At 35.8% G+C, this 20,708-nt stretch overlaps 4 protein-coding genes across 5 annotated transcripts in view; 1 reads left to right on the top strand and 3 right to left on the bottom strand.

Moving 5' to 3' along the window:
- The window catches only part of bacc1 (BPTF associated chromatin complex component 1), a 6,948-nt gene extending 1,448 nt beyond the window's left edge, over positions 1-5,500 (top strand). The window contains exons 4-6 of the mRNA XM_016236808.1: positions 1,760-1,989; positions 2,093-2,194; positions 3,209-5,500. Coding sequence (XP_016092294.1) covers positions 1,760-1,989; positions 2,093-2,194; positions 3,209-3,273 — 397 coding nt within the window. The 3' untranslated portion in view covers positions 3,274-5,500. The remainder of the gene's footprint in view (positions 1-1,759; positions 1,990-2,092; positions 2,195-3,208) is intronic.
- Positions 5,501-5,908: 408 nt separating this feature from the next.
- On the bottom strand, positions 5,909-10,044 carry LOC107554304 (protein FAM122A). Its single transcript, XM_016236782.1, has 9 exons — positions 9,134-10,044; positions 8,900-8,984; positions 8,752-8,808; positions 8,487-8,533; positions 8,348-8,405; positions 8,212-8,279; positions 8,002-8,057; positions 6,979-7,063; positions 5,909-6,879 (listed from the first exon to the last, which is right to left on the bottom strand). Exons 1-9 carry the CDS (start codon positions 9,217-9,219, stop codon positions 6,762-6,764), a joined length of 660 nt encoding a protein of 219 aa, XP_016092268.1. The 5' UTR covers positions 9,220-10,044; the 3' UTR covers positions 5,909-6,761.
- A 1,297-nt stretch (positions 10,045-11,341) lies between these two features.
- LOC107554305 (P2Y purinoceptor 3) lies at positions 11,342-12,616 on the bottom strand. Its single transcript, XM_016236783.1, has one exon. It carries the CDS (start codon positions 12,614-12,616, stop codon positions 11,342-11,344), a length of 1,275 nt encoding a protein of 424 aa, XP_016092269.1.
- A 2,394-nt stretch (positions 12,617-15,010) lies between these two features.
- LOC107554322 (schwannomin-interacting protein 1) lies at positions 15,011-19,757 on the bottom strand. 2 transcript variants are annotated; one of them, XM_016236810.1, is made up of 8 exons: positions 19,414-19,757; positions 17,981-18,213; positions 17,781-17,911; positions 17,613-17,703; positions 17,405-17,518; positions 17,166-17,192; positions 15,945-16,062; positions 15,011-15,756 (listed from the first exon to the last, which is right to left on the bottom strand). In XM_016236810.1, the coding sequence occupies exons 2-8, from the start codon at positions 18,176-18,178 to the stop codon at positions 15,656-15,658; spliced, it is 780 nt and encodes a 259-aa protein (XP_016092296.1). In that variant the 5' UTR covers positions 18,179-18,213; positions 19,414-19,757; the 3' UTR covers positions 15,011-15,655. The 2 variants fall into 2 exon arrangements, with proteins under 2 accessions (XP_016092296.1, XP_016092297.1); XM_016236811.1 differs by lacking the exon at positions 17,166-17,192.
- Positions 19,758-20,708: the final 951 nt, after the last annotated feature.

Genomic DNA, 20,708 nt, shown 5'->3' on the forward strand with positions numbered 1-20,708 from the left:
TTTTTTCTATTCTATCTACTTGTTTTTCTTTGTGTGTGTGTGTGTGTGTGTGTATAATATATATATATATATACACCTTGGTGTGAACAGGCCTTTAGGCTAACCGAGACTTGTCATTTGCACTTATATATTGTTGCTCTTTTGTTAGTTTTGACTGCTTTTATTGTCCTCATTTGTAAGTCGCTTTGGATAAAAGTGTCTGCTAAATGACTAAATGTAAATTTATTAAATACTATATATATATATATATATATAAAATATTAAAATGCTCAAACATTATATGTAATATAATTTAATTGTGTGGAATATAAAATGCATGATTTTTGTGACTGGATACATTTTCACAATTGTATTTTACTTTGTCATTCAGTGTAACAATAGCTTATATATCAAAACATCTTGTCAGGCAAATTTAGAATAAGACTCATTAGATGACATTAATAGACTAAAACGAATTAACTGCAATTTAAATCTTTACCAATCTTTGCCACTGTCTTTCAAATAACTAGGTTTTAACCATTTGTCAAAGACATTTTTTTTTAAATATATTATGAAATTTAGTATGATCACTTTTTCTTTTATACATTTTAATAAGTACAGGTCAGAATAAGCATGTTTTTTCATACATATATCTGTTACGCCGAATGACGATGGAACATTATTTCACCCATATTTTGACATTTTATTTTCACAAACATTTTTTGAAATATTAAAGTAGACACTTGCATTTAATATGTTTTCTATGTATATAAAGTCTTTTTTGTCCATTTAAATGGATGCGGACACCAAAATGCATTTGACCCATATATAAATATGATAAAGAATGATATCAGAAAGTCATTTATATATTCTGTGAAAGTTATGTATGGTGCAATCTTACCCCAGTAATTAAGTAATTTTACATTTTGTGCTCTAACAACTAAAATTAGCTGATGCATCATCACATCATAAACTAAATATAAATCAAATAATCTAAATGTGTTACAATTTAAATGTAAATGCACATTGTTCTCAAAGGAATAGTTCAAATCAAAAATGAAAATTCTGTCATCATTTATGCAAGTCATTCCAAACCTGTACGAGTTTCTTTCTTATGTTGAACACACACACAAAGAGATATATATATATATATATATATATATATATATATATATTGAAGGTGTAGAACCATCTCAAGGATGATCAGAAGAAATGGACAGCACCTGAGTTAAATATATGAGTGTCACAGCAAAGGGTCTGAATACTTAGGACCATGTGATATTTCAGTTTTTCTTTTTTAATAAATCTGCAAAAATGTCAACAATTCTGTGTTTTTCTGTCAATATGGGGTGCTGTGTGTACATTAATGAGGGAAAAAAATGAACTTGAATGATTTTAGCAAATGGCTGCAATATAACAAAGAGTGAAAAATTTAAGGGGGTCTGAATACTTTCCGTACCCACTGTATATATTGAAGAATTCTGGTAATCAAACAGTGTCTGGTCCCCATTGACTTGCATAGTATTTCTTTCCCTAAAATGGAAGTCAATAGGGACCAACAACTGTTTAGTTCTTTAAACTTCTGTCTTTTGTGTTCAACATATAATAAAAAAGAAACCTATATAGGTTAGGAATGACACGAGGGTGAGTAAATGATGACAGAATTTTCATTTTTGAGGTTAACTGTTCCTTTAAGGAGGACATCTTCCCCCATCTCACCCTATCTTACCCTAATGCACCACAAAAAAACTTTGTCTCTCTTTTTCCTTTCATCTTGTAGTGCCCAGATTAAGACCACAGTGAAAAGGAAGCTGTATGAGGACAGCAGGGTACCTCTCACTGCAGAGTTGCCTAAAAAAACCATGAAGAAAACCACAGTGACGCTACCGCCGCCTCCTGCATCAGTCGCCCCCACTGTTATCGCTGTGCCGACCTCGCAGGTTGTTGTGACAACTGGATTGCAGAGTTCTTCATCTTTACAACCAGCAATAAAGAACCCTAAACCAGCAGGTGACTCAGTTTCAATGAAAAAGGATAAATAATGAAACAAAATCCAAGCAGTGTGGTTATATGTCTGTCAGTGCACTTACACAGTTTGGCTGTCTATTATCAGATGTGACTCTGAGTGCTCTGAATGACTCTGATGTGAACAGTGATTTGGTGGATATCATGGGGCTTGGAGAGGGTTCCACTAAAAAAACAAACTTTGACCAAGGTGAGTCACATTTTGAATGCATTGAAGGATAGAAATTAAAGAAAATTCAATGAAAATTCTGCCATCACTCACCCTTGTATCATTCAAAAACATTTTATAGTTCATGTGCATTCATTATGAAGCTGGAAAACAGGGTTTTTGCAAGTCTTAATTCACCCCTCCACAAATGAAGTAATGGCATTAAATCTTGCATGCACTGCAAAAAAATGAATGTCTTCGTCTCTATTTTTGTCTTGTTTTCCAATACAAGTATCTAAACATCTTGAAAGCAAGATACATTTACTTCACATGCAAAATGAAGATAGTTGAAGTCTTGTTTTCTGAGAAATTGAACAAAATTAGGTTTATGCCTAAAGCAAGTATAAATATCCATCAATGGGGTCAGAAAATGTTTTCCATTTAAATGAAGTTGCTTTGTCTGAGCCCATTAGCACTTTTTTTTTCTTGTTTTAATTGTAAATTCAATTCACTTTGATTTCACAGAAAAGAGGACTTCCTATCTTATTGCTATTCAGTGATTTAACAATCTATATATTTGCTCTGGAAAATATATTTGCTTTTAAAAATACGTTGCAGAAGGTAAAGTAAAAGGTATTTCCATGTTGTAGTTCAACTATATATTAAGTAATGGAAATCTGTAGGATGTTATTTTTTTTTCAAAATGCTGATGCATACTTATTGTGTGCTCCATAGACACATTTAGAGAACATATTGACGTTCCCTTTAATTTATTGCATGAATTTTCTTTAACTGGTCTTTAAAAAGTCTTAAATGTACCTTCATAAAACCTGCAGAAACCCTGTAAAACATTCATTCCATTCATTGTAATTGCATGTTTTTTATGCATTTCCTGCATTTTTCATGTATTAATCAAAATTGTTTCACAGATACTGATATCACAAATGACATGAAGGTGACTACATGGTGACAGAGTTTTCATTTTGGGGTAAATGAATGCATAGGAACAAAGTGTGTTGATTAAATGTGTTACATTTTCTTTCTTTTTTCTGGCAGAGAGCTTGAATCTGGACTCCAGTCTTATAATGAACTCCAGTGATCTGCCTCTGCTGTCCCGCTGATCTTCACTTGTCAGTAGAAGTGATATTCAGGTGCAACGGGGGTTTAGCAAAGATGACCAAGCTTGATCATTGCTGTACACCTCTACCACCTTTTCTGCTGTGGCTTCAAACAGCACCAGAACTGTACTACATCGCCAACCATTCTCTACCCACGTTAGTGAAGATGAAGTATTATTCCATGAAAAATAACTGCATCCTTAGCTCTTATTATGCAGCAAAAATAGATAATGGAATTATGTTTTTAGTGGTTCATGTTGTGTGATCTGATCTGCCCACAGCTGAAAAGGGGTTTACAAGACAGTGGTCAAACTACTTGTAAAAATCCTTCCTTTTTTAATTATTAGGCCCTTTTGGCTGAAGTAAAGCTTTGTGAAGTGAAGTGAGATGCTGCTTGTAATGAAACAACATCAAAAATAGTTTCAGGAAACTTTTACCATTTTCTTTCACTGCCACTGTATTAGGTGCAGCTTCTATTCTATGTATATATATAATTTTTTACCATTACAGAATAATTAAACTGGTCATTTCAACAGCAAACATAAGACATGCCTGCTTAAATTTTATTTGAACAAATCATCCCCTCATACAATTTCTTGGCTCGGCATAAAAAGACAGCATACAAATCAATAAAATGAGTTTTTATTATGATCTTTTTCATAAGAATATATGGTATAATATACATTTTATGGTAAATGAGATTTCTTCTCTGATAAATGGACATTCATCATGGGCGACTGAGAGGGAATAAATGTACTTTTGCTACCAATATGTCAAAAAATATCCATCTTTCACTTAATTTTTCTGGCTTCCAAAATATATTTACAACTTGAACGAAACCTATCGGCTTTGGCATTTCTTTACAATGTTTTTCGTGCGGTCACACAATCCATTTATTTTCTTCACAACACCACTCGATCATTTAAGGAGGACAAAGAAAGGACAAATCGTGATTCTCTCTCTCTGACAAACAGATACAACAGAACCTGTCGTCATAAGTGTATGGCAAATCTGAAAAAGAAATGACATGGTACTTATTCTACAAATGATTCAGAACAAACAGCTGTCAAGTCTTCCATTCAGGTTCTTGATACATACCTGGAACTGATTATCCCGATGAACTTGACATACTAATTCCAGCAACTTTAATGCATATTGCACATTTGTAATCACTTTTAAAGACCCATAAACATTGGTATCAAACTTTGAAATCTCAAGGACCCCAACAACTGGAAATTGCTAATGACAGTGCAAGTAACTTTGGAATTAAAACTAAAGCTGTAAGGCATTATCACTGAATTAAAAAAACTAAATGAGTAAAAATAAAAGGCAATGACATTATATCGAAGACTGAGCTGTATTCCTCCAGATATATGAATATGGAAACAGAGGAACGGCTTCAAATGTCTGATGTGCAACTTTAGAGACCGACAAGCTGCCGGTGTCCATACAATAAAGACTTTAGGAATCAAGAATTATGACAATGAAGTACATACTGCTACCAGAGCCTTTACACATTCATAAATAATGTAACATGCACCACAATCAACATTGTTTGCATAATGCTGTGAAGTATCATGGTAGATTTGCTTTAGAAGGGCTTCCAGTTCAATTAACTGCAGCGTGTCACTTTTTGAATAATACATTTTCTTAATAAAATCCATCCAGCTCAAACACCACAATTAAAGCCACAATCCAGAGAACTGCTGCTTTTACAGAAAAATCAGATCGACTTCAAAGATCTGAAAATATTTCCCAAGTGAAAGGATTCAAACATTACAAAACAAGACCCATTACAATAAAAGTAAATATGATCCCACTCATGTAACAGCAACATTGATATCTAACACTGTGCAAACAGTACAAGAGAAAGAGTATGATATCCACTGAAACCGTGAGTGAATCTATGTAGAAACGTGTTTTGTAATGCAACAGCTCATCCCTTGCAAGTATCTTAAGTCCTCAATTTCTGTACATAATTCACAACATTTAGGAGGGAAAAACAGTTTGACTAATGATTTTGTTGACCAATGTTGTTACTAGGCTCTAGGTCAGTTTTTGATGTGGACTTTTAACTGAAAGTGCTTAGCGTATACAACAACACTTAGCGTATACAACAACAACAACACCGGATTGTAGATGCGAAGTGAGACATCTAGTCTTTACAGTACATGTTTTACATGAATAGTTCAACCAAAAATTAAGATTTGCTGATCATTTTTTCTCACCCTCAGGCCATTCAAGATGTAGAAGAGTTTGTTTCTTCATCGGAACAGATTTGGAGAAGTTTAGCATTAAATCACTTACTCACCAATCGATCCTCTGCAGTGAATGGGTGCCGTCAGAATGAGAATCCAAACAGCTGATAAAAACATTACAATAATCCACACAACTCCAGTCCATCAATAAACATTGTTTAAAGCAAAAATCTGCTTGTTTGTAAGAAACAAATCCATCAAGGCATTTTAACTTTATACCATCTCTTCTGGATTATTGTGATGTTTTTATCAGCTGTTTGGACTCTCATTCTGACGGCACCCATTCACTGCAGAGGATCCATTGGTGAGCATGTGATGTAATGCGAAACCTCTCCAGATCTGTTCTGATGAAGAAACAAACTCATCTATACTGAATGGCCTGAGGGTGAGAAAATTGTCAGCAAACATACATTTTTGGGTGAACTATTTCTTTAAGTAAGCGATAAGCGAATCAAAATATGGGAGTTGCCTAAATGCACTGGGTATTGTTTCCAATGATTTAAAGAATATTTTTCAAACTCAAAAAGTTCAGTCCAAGCTAAAAGCTATATGGAAAAATAAACATATATACAGACTCGGATAAACGCAAGATAGAAACACAAGATTAATACCTACCAAAATAATATTCGATTATTCACATATTTATACACATTTATACAAAAAGTTGACATCTATGGCCAACTGATTTTAATACTCTCTATGCCTTAGTCCTTTTTTCTACGCATTCTGGACGTTGTGCCACTGTTGGACCCCGTTAATGGAAGCTGAAGATGTACCAAGATACAAAAATGTTTTGCCACAACTCGAGGAAAACGAAAAGGAGCAAAACTGGTCTTTCTTTTGAGTCTGTAAACTAAGGAAAGGGTCTAACCTGAACACTTTCATTGCAAATGTGTTATTGCAGATACTATTTCATATATACAGCAAACTATTCTGTAGGCACCGAAGTTCCATAATTATTCACAAATTACATGATAGCCTGCAGCATCCATGTTGTCATGTCAGATACATCCAGAAGATTTTGTCTTCTTATATTGCATCTTGAAATCAAAGTAACAACTAGTTCGAATTTCCTTCAGAAGTGATTGAGCTGAAATACTCTATTCAAAGCACCAAAATAAAGGCAGGAAAACAAAAAGGGACAGAACTGAGATTAGGTTGAAATTTGGTCTTCATTTTACAACACCTTGCATCCAAAGCTCTACAAGGTGATGATGTGATGAATACTGGGGTTTAGATGCTGGGGTGGTGAGAGGTGAAGGGAGGCGGAGGGGAGAGGGACAGGGGGGTGGCCTGGGTGTTTGAACCAACAGGAGCAGTCCCAGAGGAAGAGTCCACTGACTGGGAAACACTGTATGTATGAAGAGATTCATTAAGTGCTGAAGTAGATCACATAATGAAGCATGAGATTCTGTTCCATTTATTATTTAAGCGTCATTGTAAGACTCACCTGACTGTGTAACTGGTTATGTGAGCAGGGTCTGTGACTCCAGCGACAAAGAGCTTTTTGGGCGGACCGTCCGATTCCACTCCACCTGAGTAGAGGAAATGGGGAAAAAAAACAGACAGATAATGTAATATGACAACAAAATCACTGGAGAAACTGATTAAAAGATGGGAATTTTAATACTGGAACTGAATGACGCTGCTTGCAACAAACAAACAGCATCACTAGTGTAGCTCGATTCACAAACTAGTTGATTCTTTTGAATAAATCAGTCAAAATGACTCTTTTCTGATGACTCATTAAGTTTTAAACTCACCGTTACTATGTACTTATGAAACGCAATGCCAAAAAGTAACAATATAGAAAATGTATCCTTAGAATTACACAACACTACCATTCAAAAGTTTGAGGTCAGTGATTAAAAAAAATAATAATAATAATTTTATTCAGTCAGAATGCATTAAATTGATCAAAAATGACAGTAAATTTTTTTTTTATCATTTTAAAACTTTAAATTTTATTTTAAATTAATGCTGTTCTTTTCTACTTTCTATTCATCAAAGAGTCCTGAGAAAAAAAATCGGCCACTGTTTCCACAAAAATATTTGTTTTTTTTAACATTGATAATAAGAAATTTCTTCAGCACTAAACTAAAATGCACATTAGAATGGGGGATCATGTGACACTGAAAACTGGAGTAAATTCAGCTTTGCTATTCCATGAATCAATGACATTTTTATTTTAAATTGTTATATTTCATAATATTACTGTTTTACTGTATTTTTGATCAAATAAATACAGCCTAGGTAAGCAAAGATTTTTTTCTTCAAAAAAACATTACAAATCTTACCAGCCCTGAACTTTTGAATGGTAGTTTTACTTCATACAAAAAAAGATACTACCAATAAAATATTAAAAGTTCTAGTAATAATAATTCTTTCATTGTAGTCATTAGGATTCCTATCCTTTCTGATAAGTTTCTAATGTTTGAAACAACATTAGAAACAACAGGTTATAAATCATTACCTTTCCTTTTCAAAGGTGCAACTGATGGCCATCTCACGCCAGAGCTCACAAATCCTCTGTTCATTCAAAAACAAATCAAAATCTTTGTTCAGAAAAGATATTTGTGTCTCTTGTTTTTTGAACTAAAGATGAGACCAAATTCCTGCTAGTATTGACATTTGAAGGATATACATTCTAATACTGTAGTTTTATTCATTAACTCAGGCCTACCCTCGAAACCTCCGAGTTGGACTGGGTGAGGAATTAGGAGTGACACCGCTGTCCTGGGAATGGAATCCCTGCATGGGACGTACAGAGGTGAATAACAAGAACGACAATGGATTGAAACCCAAAGAGAACTACTCACTGGAGACAGATGGTCATGCCAATGACTCGCAGGAGGGAAGGGAACAGCAGGCGAGGCACTTAGATGAGAGGAAATCAAGTTAAAATAAGTGAATATTTTGATAACCCTTTCATTTATGCACAATTTTGTGTTTGGTTACCTTAGTCTCTGTAAACTTCCTCTCAAAGTGAGCTCCATATTCTCAATCTGGACGACACACATTGTACAATAAAACATAACTTCCCTGAATTAATGTTTCTTTAGATACAAAACAATTGTGCCTACTAATAAATCTCTTCCCAAAACTACAATGGATTCTTTCTATCTCTTTTAATTTGAAAGTAAATGCAGGATACATGTACTCAACATACTCGGGAACTCATTACTGTTTAAAAGCATCACAGAATCGATTCTTTAGTTCTCACCTGTCTCTTGTGTTCGGATCTCTCACAAGACAGCGAGAATGGGGACAGAGGAAGGGTCTGTAACGCAAATGAGTTATATAGGTTTATTCGAAGTTTTTAGAAAACTAAATGCCCAAAACTGATATTCACAAACCATCTGAACACTCACCCGTGAGGGACAGCTCGGGTTCACAGAAACGCTGCTCCGACGATACCGAGTCGAACTATTAGAGCTGAATACTGTCGTCCCATCACTGCAGCACCAGCAAACAAGAGTTTAGTTTAAAAGAATGTTTTGGGATTCAATTATTTATCTACATGATTCAGTAGTGTATATTGCTGTTTTAAATGAATTCACAAGGTAATGAATATTGGGTTGCAGCAGTCATTGCAGTTCCCTCACCTGACGTTCGTGATCATGGGGGCGCTGTTGGACCTTCGGAGGGCTCCTCCTGCGCCTGCGCACTGGTCCACCTCCATCCTCTCCATAGCTCGTCCTCTGGCGCCGGGACTGCGCGTCACTCGCGGCCGGCCTGAACGCGACCTGACGCGGCCTTACCCCCAAATCTCACCCGGCAAAAGCCCGACCAGCAGGCCTCACGCCAAAATACCCGATCCAATTTAACTGAGCGGACTGCTTTCCCGTGTCTATCGCATTTTGTTGAAGTTTTTAAACGAAATAGTGTCAGCTTGATACACTAATTTAAAGAACAGATGTGAGCTCGAGCCACAGCTGGTTTATCGGATCGCACTCAAACTTAGTATAAACTCCTCAGGTTGCTTTCGTCGGCGTAAACATGAAGCAAATACAGTTATTTCTGTGCATTAAAGAGACTTTTCGTATTCAGTCCACAAGTTAGGTATATTCAGCATTATTTCCAATGCAAAGCCACCAACTCGACAAGGTCCTTTAGCTTTTTAATCCAATCCAATTTATCCGAACAGAGCAAATACAACATCAAAAAGCAAAAACAGCACATAAGCGAATTAACACGGATCAAAGTAGTCAGAAAACAAGCTTTCGGGTCTTTTCGGTCAAATGTTGCGATAAAGGTGAAGCTTTCTGCCACGGCTTATTTTTTCAAGTTTACCTGCTAACGTTAGTTTGTAAAGCAGTCGGAAATATGACATAACACCATCCCGATCAAACATGTGATCGTCGGCTCTGTCGGTGAAGGCATCCTCAGCTGAAAGTCTCTGCTGATACAGTCTGAAACCCGGGATACATTAAAAGTTTTCGGTCATTTCTTAATTTAGAAAATAAAACATATTTCCCGCAACCAAATAGAGATTGTGCATCCCCTTGTACAACAGCGCCTCGCTCTGGTAGACAAGAGAATTGCACAGAGATAAAGCTCTGCGCTCAAGAGAAGTGAGTATGTGGCGTGCAACTATTTACTGCGTATTCTTTTGCCAATTATTCTGGCCTTAATGCAAGATATATAGAGTTTGCTTTTGAGATGTGTCTGAGATGTGTTTTGCTTTTCAAGTGTCACCTTGGGATGCATGACAGTCATACTAAACCATCATACATCAGTAATGCACTACAAAACTGTATTTGGACAAGGTAAACGTGCATATAAAATTTAATTAAGTTTTGATGTAAAAAAAAGAAAGAAAAGATTTTCATGATTCCTAATGCATTAACTAATTTTAACAAATCAAATCAACCCCCTTGTAAATGGCTACAAGTAAATTATGCCAATGTTAATTACATTATAACAAATAATAACATTTCATGCTAACGTTTTATGGATTTCACACTCTTACATATTCAAGATTAACCATTTACCATAACCGTAGTGAATTCTATCATAACATTCATAAAACAAATATTTTCAGTTGTTTATGAAGTGGTGAATTCTTATGAATTTTACACTCTTACATATTCATGCCTAATCACAATGGTAGTCTGAAAGTGTGTGTCTGTGTGTGTGTGTGTTCAAGGTAAACATAAATTTAAACAAAATAAAATTAATGTGTGGTGTTGCTTATGAATTAGTGAATGTTTAGGAATTGCAATCCAAGCAGAAAAGAAGCATGGTCATTTACAATGAGCTGAAAGTATGTTTTTTTTTTAAAGTTTGATTTGGAAAAAGTTTGTTTTTTATTTTTAAGATACATTCGAATGAGTTTTTATTCACTACAGGATCTTTATTCAATTGTAAAAGTACGTGCAGTTTGACAGTTTCAGGATCTCGACAGCATACAGGTCATATTAGTCTTGCTAATAGTGTGAGCAAATCGGTTTAATTGTCACAAGATGTCAATTAGTAACTTTTTGCTTCCTGTTTCTTTTGTATATTATTTTGGCCTGTTGACTGTACTTTACTTCTAGTCAGTCAGCAATTAATAACTTATTTTGTGCATAAGAAATGCCAGTTTTATACTTTCATAAATTCTTATTTCAATATTATTTACTGATTCCATTTTTTTTTTAACTCACCAACTCCCAAAACATTATGTTTAAAAGAGATACTTGGTCACAAACTAGCATAAAACATACAGCAATACTTAAGATTGTGTGAAATTGCTCAGTAGCATGAATGAATAATAAATAAAATGAAATCTAGAGCATTAAAAGTAGGTCTGTCCCATAGAGACTATGCATCTATGTTATTCCTGAAGATTTCGAGTCACTTTCATGAGCTTCCTCTGCTTTATGTGAATTGCCTTGCTCTTGATCCTCAGCCTCTTTCTGTCCTCCAAGAATCTGTAAAGGCCAGAGCAGGTGGGTGTTGTGACCGCCGCTGGTCCGTCCACAGCAGGCTAAGCTTTTGTCTCCTGTTAAGAAATAAAGGAGTGCATTGAGCCAGGAATTGCAGGAAGCCAGCGGCCGAGTGATCTTGTAGCAAATGGAAACCATCCGCATGGTTTGGCACTCGACGGCCTTGGTTTCCTTGAGGACGAGGAAGAGAGTGCGTGTGATGTGGAAGGGCAGGAAGCACAGCGCGAACAGGATGGTGATGGTGATGATGGTTTTAATGGACTTGCGCCGCCTATTGAGGTACGGTGCATGTGGAGAGCCAGAGATGGACACGGACGTCCTGTCTTTGACCCCTTCGACCCCGCTGCACATTCCCCCTTCCTCTTGCACCTGGGGCTGGGAGTGAAGCGTTTGGAAGATGGTCCACACCACCTGTGAGTAACACCATGCAATGACGATAAAAGGGAAGAAGAAGCCCAGAAGGTGTAGAACGATTCCATAAGGCACGTATTCAGAAAACTCACTATCAATTGCATCATCCCAACAGTTCCTATATACCTCCACCTCGACTTTTCCAGCATCTCCACTACTTTCCGACCAAGAATCGGTTCCTTCGTTCACCCCACCTCCGATTTTCCTCAAAACATCCCCTGTTTTGGCAAACCGGACGATTGGGCATGTAAGGATGAACACTATGACCCAAACAGTTGCGCAAATGCCCCTAACCGCCCGCTTGCTCTCCAAAGCAATGTTTCTGATCGGATGACAGATTCCCATGTAGCGATGGACGGATATACAGGTGAGGAAGAAGATGCTGCAGTACAGGTTGAAGTAAAACAAGAAACGCACCAGCCTGCACATGAAGTCTCCAAAAACCCAATGGTCACGCATCACATAGCTGGCCACGAGGAACGGCAGCGAGAAGCTGTACATCAGATCCGTGGAGGCCAGATTGACCATGTAGATCAGCGAAGTGTTCCACTGACGGCCGCTCCTGCACCGGTAGGACCGAAGGAGGACGGTGGAGTTCAGGACGAGGCTGAGCAAGAAGGTCAAGGAGTAGCACAGAGGCAAGATGATGTACTTGTAGGACTCGTCGATGCTGCAGCTGTGCGGTGTGCTGTGGTTATGAACATCTGGCTGCAGTGATACGTTGGAGATTGAAGTCATAGTCTTCATGATCAGCTGTCCTTGATCTTGTTACCACAGAGCCACATCACTGTCTTCTCGAGACCTCTTCAGCTCCACATTCTTCAGCCTTCAGGATATCCTGTGAGGACATCGCTCCAAAATGGAGAAAACAGAGGAGCGTTATATAGTTTTACTGTGATTGCATTGTAAATCTGGACTTTCTTGTAGTCCGTCCTATAGTTTATTTCCAAGCAAACTGCAGGTTGACCAATGACTCAGTCCTTCAACTTTATCTGTCTATAGTGCTGAATCGGCCTCTTCTGGTCTATTACCCCATCAATCAGTAACAAACTATTCCGTAAACCCTTCATTCATCTTTCCATCCCCCATTTTTTGAGACCCATATACAGTATTAGACGAGTTCTTTCGCACTGCGGTTTTTCTTCACACAAATTAAGAGGTATCAACACGCGCCACTTCCTGGCCCAACTGACCCTGTTTGCAATGAAAACTGCGAAGCGTGTGCATTAAGATGCCTAATTTATGGCTAGACATGGCTGATGCATTCATCTATATGCATAGTGCCTACATAACATGGAGCAGTAATGACAAAGTCTCCATGTTTGGTTCATAAAACACTTGAGTTTGTTTGATGAATATGCTTGTGTACTACAGAGGCAGTTTTGGTATTACAATATCATGTGTCCTTGCAGGTATGTTCCAGTAAATAATTAATTCCCATTCATTCAGACAAGAAATGCTGATCGGAAACCCAATCCAGCGTGCAGTTCAACACAAAACCATGCATATCGATTATAAACACCTTGATTTGATTATTAAAAGTTAGAAAATGTAAACTAGAAAAAACGTGATAGTATTATAGAGATTGAAATGACTGGATAGGTCATCCTTATTCATGTAAAGCTATTTCTTTTTATAGCATTAAAGCAAAGTTTGTTCTGATACATGTAGACCATTGAAAGTAGATCTAAATGAAATATCTTACCTGCTTAAAGGTCGAGAAAAAAGGTAACTTGAATGTGCAGCCAAAATGCATTCATTTCTTCACACATTTGATAAAAGGTCAGGACGAAAAGTTTAGTACTTTTTGCTGCACTTCTTGAACTACAGTCTCTGTGTACAAATTACTTTCTCCGTTTGGTATCCAGATCTGCTAGGTTTTACTAATCAGTAATTCTGTGTGCTTTCTTGTTTTCTCTCTGGTCTCTGTGCCCTCTCTCGCTCCCTTGCTGTTCACTGTGCATGAATGGTCAGTCAGCTGAGCTGCATGCAGTTGAGTACATTTATGTACAGCAATCTAACGGAAACACACAGGTTGTTATGTAAAACATAGCAGGGCTAAACAAGTTTTGTCTTATAAACCCCCATAACCCTCACCAGTAACACTCAAGTAGTCATTCATTAACATCAAACCAAATATTTTTTCTATTAACTCATATTATACTGTTTATAATATTGCATTGTCATTAATGGAATAGTTGACCCAGAAATGAAAATTAGCAGAAAATGTACTCATCCGAGATGTAGATGAATTTGTTTCTTCATTGAAACAGATTTGGAGAAATTTAGCAGTACATCACTTGCTCACCCATGGATCCTCTACAGTGAATGGGTGCCATCAGAATGAGAGTCCAAACAGCTGGTAAAAACATCTCGATAATCCACACAACTCCAGCCCATCAATAAAGATGTATTAAAACAAAAAGCTGCATGTATGTATAGCAAACAAATAATTTAAGGCATTTTAACTTTATACCATCACTTCTGGATTATTGTGATGATTTTATCAGCTGTTTGAACCCTCATTCTGACGGCACCCATTCACTGCAGAGGATCCATCGGTGAGCAAGTGATGAAGTCCATTATTAACATTTCGTGAAGTGTAACAAATCCATCATAAAGGAGATTTAACTTTAAACTCTCACATCTGACCAAAATTCAAATCCATAATCCATAATAACACTTTTTCCAATGAAAAAGTTCATCCCCTGTAGTCATTTAACATCAAAATTAATCAACATTTTAGACTGTTTTGGCTTGTAAATGGAGCTTGGTCTGTGCATATTTCTCTCCTGATTCAGATGAGACAACTTTTTCATTGAAGAAATCAATATTATGGGTAGAGGACTTGTATTTTGGCCTGAAACAACAGTGTGAAGTTGTGATGCCTTTATCAGCTATTTGGACTCTCATTCTGACGGCACCCATTCACTACAGAGGATCAATTGGTGAGCAAGTGATATAATGCTACATTTCTCCAAATCTGTTCAGATGAAGAAAAACTATCTACATCTTGGATGGCCTGAGGGTAAGTCCATTTTCAGCAATTTTTCATTTTTGGGTCACTTTAAATCAATACTGTCGGTGGGAAGTCAAAAAAGTACACATTTATTCATACAAATGTATAAAAATGTGCATTACTTTATTTATTATTTATTTTTCATAAAAAATCAATTGAAAAAATATCACAACATTAATTCTGACTTTAATCTATAAGGAACCACAAAAGGAACTTAAGTATCTTTTAATGCAGAGTATGTATGGCATAACCGCTTGTCCCAACGACTGTGCATAAAATAAATGATTTATTAAATTATTGTGAATATTTAGCACTGAGATATACTTCATTCTCATGTATAAGTTCGATACACAGGAAAGTTATAAGGCACATTCATATGACGGCATTTCATGGCGATTACATATACTGTATTTCAATGGAATGCTTAAAGTAACTGATGATTAATACATCACAGTTATTGATCACATATGGCTTTGACAGCAGCTCAATATATTCTCTATTTATGGAAGTAAAATTAAACTGTAAGTGACATATGATCAGAGCCATTAGAGTTTGTTATAAGGCACTTTTTCCCACAATAAAACTTGTGACTATAATAAATGTGACTCACATTTGAACAAAAGTTTCTGTGAGGGCTACATTTCTTCAAGAATAAACAGGATATTCTGGCCTTTGTTAGTCCACAGGATGAGTAACAGTAAATGACTGCTTTCAGAAAGTGCCAACGTTAAACTGCAGTTACACAGTGTTCCAAACAAAAAGATCGTTCATAATGATGTCATATCCTGTACATCCAGGAGCAAAGCATCTTGCTTAGTCCGAAGGTGGTCCCGTACTACGAGATGTTTCACCAGTTCTGAGCTCAAATCTAAAAGCATGAATCAAATTAGTGCATGAATCACTATCTCAATGGCATTTGAAAAGTGCAAAAACATTTTGGAAAAGAGTTTAAAGAAGCATTAAAAAACTGCACGACATTTGTGAGTTGTATTATTGATTGAAAATGTTGTTGCTGCAGTTCAGATACTGCAAATTGTATCACTGAGGAAAAGATACCTTGAATGTCCTCGTTCAGCGAGGCCCTGAGCGCATTCAGCTGCAGTAAAGAGCATGTCTGCAGATCACTAAGGCTAAGAATATTTCTCCTTATGTTCATGCTACTGTGGGTGGCTTGCTGAAAATAAAACAAAAATATGCACAAAATAAATACCAGAGAAATTACCACCAAGACAGTCACACAAAAAACCACACTGGATTACATTCAGATAACACTTACACTCCTTTGCCTTAAAGGCACAGAGTACAACAGTAACATTCCAGAAGTAAATATTAGTGCTGTCAAACAATTAATCGCGATTAATCACATCCAAAATAAATGTTTTTGTTTACATAATATATGTGGGTACTGTGTATATTTATTATGTATATATAAATACACACACATGCATGTATATATTTAAGAAAAATGCTATATTTGTATATTAAATATACATAAATATTTTCAAAATATATACTGTATGAATGAGTGCGTATTTATATATACATAATAAATATAAACAGTACACACATATATTATGTAAACAAAAACTTTTATTTTGGATGCAATTAATCGTGATTAATCGTTTGACAGCACTAATATATATAGATATATATAGATATCTAAGTAAATTAATGTTTATTTCAGTAAGAATGCATTAAATTGATCAAAATTGACAGTAAAGACATTTTCAGTGTTACAAAAAATTATATATCAAATAAATGCTGTTCTGTTGAACTTTCTATTCATCAAAAAATGTATCATCACTTCCACAAAAAGAGGCACTGTTTTCAGCATTGATAATAATAAAGTAACAAATCAGCATTAGAATAATTTCTGAAGGATCATGTGACACTAAAGACTGTGGTAATGATGTTGAAAATGTAGCTTTACCATCATTACAATACAATAAAATGACATAAAATATATTAAAATGGAAACCAGCTTTTTAAAATTGTAAGAATATTTCACAATATTACTGTTTTTACTGTAATTTTGATCAAATAACAGTTACAATTTTGATCAAATACGCATAAGATAGGTTTTTTTTATTTATAATTTTTTATACTTACTACGGGTATATTATTTTATGCTTCAAATGAAAGTTTGAAATGTTGTGAATCATCCCAGAGATGGCTGGTTTGGTTCATTACAGGAACTTTTTATTGAAGAATTTTTTTGAAATCCATGTGGAGAAAATGAAAAGGGAAAAATCTGATTTTCTGCCATCATTTACTCACCCTTATGTGATCCTGTGGAACTTTATCCTGTGAAACACAAAAGTAGATATCTTGAATGACACTTTTATGGTGTTTTTGAATCCATTTTGAAACTTGAAAGCTTCAGTCCCCATTACAAGCTCCATTTTTGTTTTGTAAGTGCATGCATAAACCACCCAACGCATTCTCCTTTTGTGTTTCACGGAAGAAAGACAGTCATGCAAGACTGTTGAGTGAACTATGTCTTTGAAACCTCTCACCTCTTTCTCCTTCTGTTCGGCCCATAGCTTGTCTCTGAGAGTCCCGAGTGCTGCTTTTACTTCCTGTTTTAGCCCCCGAGAGCAACTCCCACGTACCTCTGCCTCACATGAACTCTGAGGATAACAAAAACCTAATGCTTTTCGCAACCTCATAAATCACGACCTGAGATACAACTCAGGAAAACTACTATCACGAATCTGCACCCACCTCTTTGCTAGATGCTCCTTCGTCATCCTCCTCCTCCTCACTCTCACTGTTGTTGATGAAACACAGCTGAAGGTTTTTAGGACTATTAAACCTGAAGGATGGAAACACACAGCACACATTAAACAGAACAAGGTAGCTAAAGTTTATGAGCATGCACATGTGAATTACCGTGACGTTATGACAGGGACACGGCAGGGACTGTAGTCGTTCTCATCCGCCCATGGCTCTCGATGGAGTGAATGCTGTTTTGATTCTGTCCAGCATCCAAGTATTCTGTCTCGCTCTGATAAACCTAGACTCTGAAGCATAATGAGGTCTTTAATATTTTAATAAATATAAATATATATAAAGTCCTGGTAAAATGTTACCTCTGCTTTTTTCCTTCTTTCCTCTTCCTGCCTTTCTAGCTCTGCAATCCGCAAACTTAAATCTTCCCATTGCATGATGGGTAGGTCGTGATCACCCAGGGGGGACTCCTCACTTTGCTCTTTAGTCCCCTGGCCCGAGGGTGAGGGGTCATCAGTGGTCCTCTCATAATACCTGCCGCTGTCTGGATTCTCCTCCATCCGTTGGAGAGTGATGCTAGTCCTGCATAGACAGGCTAAAAGCACATGCAAAATTGTATATATTATAAAATATAAAGACATAAAATAATTTCCAAAACCTTTCCAAATCTTTCATAAAGCTAAACAAAAAAATATTTTGAGGGGGGAAAAACATCCAGGGTGACTCAACAAAATTAGTATGTTTTCAGTCTGAAAAGGTGATTTTAAAAGCACATTTCTAAAAGATGTTCTTTAAGAAATGTTTTTATGTGATAAGTGATAAGTGTGTTGTGGCAATTCAAAATACATTTTGAAAAGCTTGGGGTGGGTGATATTTTGAATGTTTTTGAAAGTCTTTGAAAGTGCTCACCAAGGCTACATTAATTTGATACATTAAACAGTAATATTGTAAAATATTATTACAATTTAAGTCATTCTAATATGCTGATTTGCTGTTCAAGAAACATTTCTGTCAACATCATTAATCAGCTTCTTAATGTTCTGTGGGGAAAACATTTTTTTCAGGATTATTTGATGAATAGAAAGTTCAAAATAACAGCATTTATTTGAAATATAAATATTTTGCAACATTATAAACATCTCAAGAGTCACTTTTGGTCAATTTAATAAATTTTCGCTGGATAAAAGTATTCATTTCTTTAAATGACCCAATGGACCACAAACTTTTGAACAGTAGTGTATGTTGGGATGTAGTTGCCTTGAAAAAGCAACAGTTTTATAGCTATCATAAAGAGCATATTTCATAACATACTTCAGGAGAATTTGGAAACATGGCTGGGAACAGGCCAAAAGACATTCTCATGGAGAGAGAAAAAACCACCACATGTTTTGTTTCTGTATACAGAAATTGCCTGCAGAGAGAGTAAAAGTTGGAATCTGTTTTTCGCTGTTAATATCATTGTTTACATGTTCATGAGGGTAAGACACTAGGGCATTTTATTTTATTCCATACCTTTAAAGAATGTAGCCATGCTACATTAAAATTCCTGTTTTCAGAGAAAACAAGCCCAGCACACTCAAATCACATTAAAAAGAAGTATCGTGAGCATTTCTGTTTGCTTCATGGCGCATGACTAATACTTGAATCCTTTAAAAGAATCCACTAAAATATTTCTTCTATTCATCATAAATGTTATACTCCATTTTAGACGTGACAAAGTTGGATCGTTTCGTGGCTGAGCCTCCGGTTCCAGTTTTCTTTTCTTTTCTAGGAGTTTTGACATGAATTCACTCACCTTTTATTGTAAAACTGATGTCGACATCGCGACTGTCAGCTAAAATTCAATGTATTTCAACATTTGACGCTGTTTAATGAATTATTTCTCACTACTTCAATCCTTCCTCTGCAGTCGGCTGGAGAGGAAACACCCCTCTGGCTTTCCCTTTCCTCCCGCCCTCCGTCCGTGTTTCTTCAAGTTTGTTTTCTTGAACCGCAAGTTTACGGCGACTTTTTATCGATGTCGATCGTCTGAACTTGTGGAGTCAGTTGCTGCAGTTAAAGTCTGAATTGCGCGTTAATGTTTTGTATAGTGTTATAGTGACAGCTGGAAGTGCAGATAAGACTGTTTGGGAAGGGTTGAGAAAGTAGGTGTCCGATTTCACATGTTGGGACTGGGAGATGAAGACTGCGAGCAGATGGGAAAGTCTGCGGGACTGTGGCGTGTTCACACTGCTGATGAAAGCTGTGATGCAATGCTTCAATAATGTAGAAAATCACATCCCCTTAAACCCGAACAGAAACTTCACATCGCATCTGTGTAAATATTTGAATATTTCTGGAGGAGCTCGAGGTTGCTGATGCAGTTTGAAAGTGGACTAAAGGATTGACAATATTTTGAATATGAAAATAAGACGGAAAACGTTTGAAAAAAGAAATCATTTTATTATGCAGGATGATACAATAAAAAGAAAATTATGAAATATTGAATGGAATGTTACAAAAGGAAATATTAAACAATATTTAAAACAATATTCAAGTTGTGTATCCATTAAATAAATAGTAAGACATTATCTTCTAAAGAAGTGCTATTGCACGACAACAACACTTTTAAGTGCATTCAAAAATAGACAATTCCAAAAATATATATGCCAACATTTTTTCCTCTAGGAATGTTTTGCATTTTTTTTGAGAGCTTTATCTTTTTTTCGTTTTTTTGGATAGTTTCCTAGACAGAAAATAAGCGTTATGTCGCTGAGCCATTTACGTACATATATAGGCCATGTAGGCTGTATGGGTCATTGATGCAAATCATTTTTTTTTTTTAGAAATGTATTACATGTGGAGCTCATATGTTGTTGTCATTCAAGCAAAATAAGAATATTAATAGTAAGACATTATGACGATCATGTAAATGTTTAAATTCAAATTTCAGTTATGTTTACATAAACTGAACTAATTTCTAATATTTTATTATTATTATTTGTTGAAATAGAAAAATTTATTTAAAATGAAAACATTAAAATTTTAAATCTTGACATATCTAACTATCATATATCTATATAGTATCTCATATATATATATATATATATA

Source organism: Sinocyclocheilus grahami, unplaced genomic scaffold, assembly GCF_001515645.1.
Source record: "Sinocyclocheilus grahami isolate Dianchi unplaced genomic scaffold, SAMN03320097.WGS_v1.1 scaffold497.1, whole genome shotgun sequence".
NCBI classification, from domain to species: domain Eukaryota; kingdom Metazoa; phylum Chordata; class Actinopteri; order Cypriniformes; family Cyprinidae; genus Sinocyclocheilus; species Sinocyclocheilus grahami.

Bases quoted from the DNA above. Each gene is read 5' to 3' on its own strand.
- LOC107554304 (XM_016236782.1), bottom strand. From the start codon at position 9,219: ATGGAGAGGATGGAGGTGGACCAGTGCGCAGGCGCAGGAGGAGCCCTC. The intron at 7,064-8,001 runs GTAATGATTTAT...TCCTCTACTCAG, and splicing joins TGCACCTTTGAAAAGGAAAG to GTGGAGTGGAATCGGACGGT. The intron at 6,880-6,978 runs GTGAGTCTTACA...TCATACATACAG, and splicing joins ATAACCAGTTACACAGTCAG to TGTTTCCCAGTCAGTGGACT.
- LOC107554305 (XM_016236783.1), bottom strand. From the start codon at position 12,616: ATGAAGACTATGACTTCAATCTCCAACGTATCACTGCAGCCAGATGTT.
- LOC107554322 (XM_016236810.1), bottom strand. From the start codon at position 18,178: ATGGAGGAGAATCCAGACAGCGGCAGGTATTATGAGAGGACCACTGAT. The intron at 17,704-17,780 runs GTAATTCACATG...TCCATCCTTCAG, and splicing joins GTCCCTGTCATAACGTCACG to GTTTAATAGTCCTAAAAACC. The intron at 17,519-17,612 runs GTGGGTGCAGAT...TGTTATCCTCAG, and splicing joins AAGGAGCATCTAGCAAAGAG to AGTTCATGTGAGGCAGAGGT.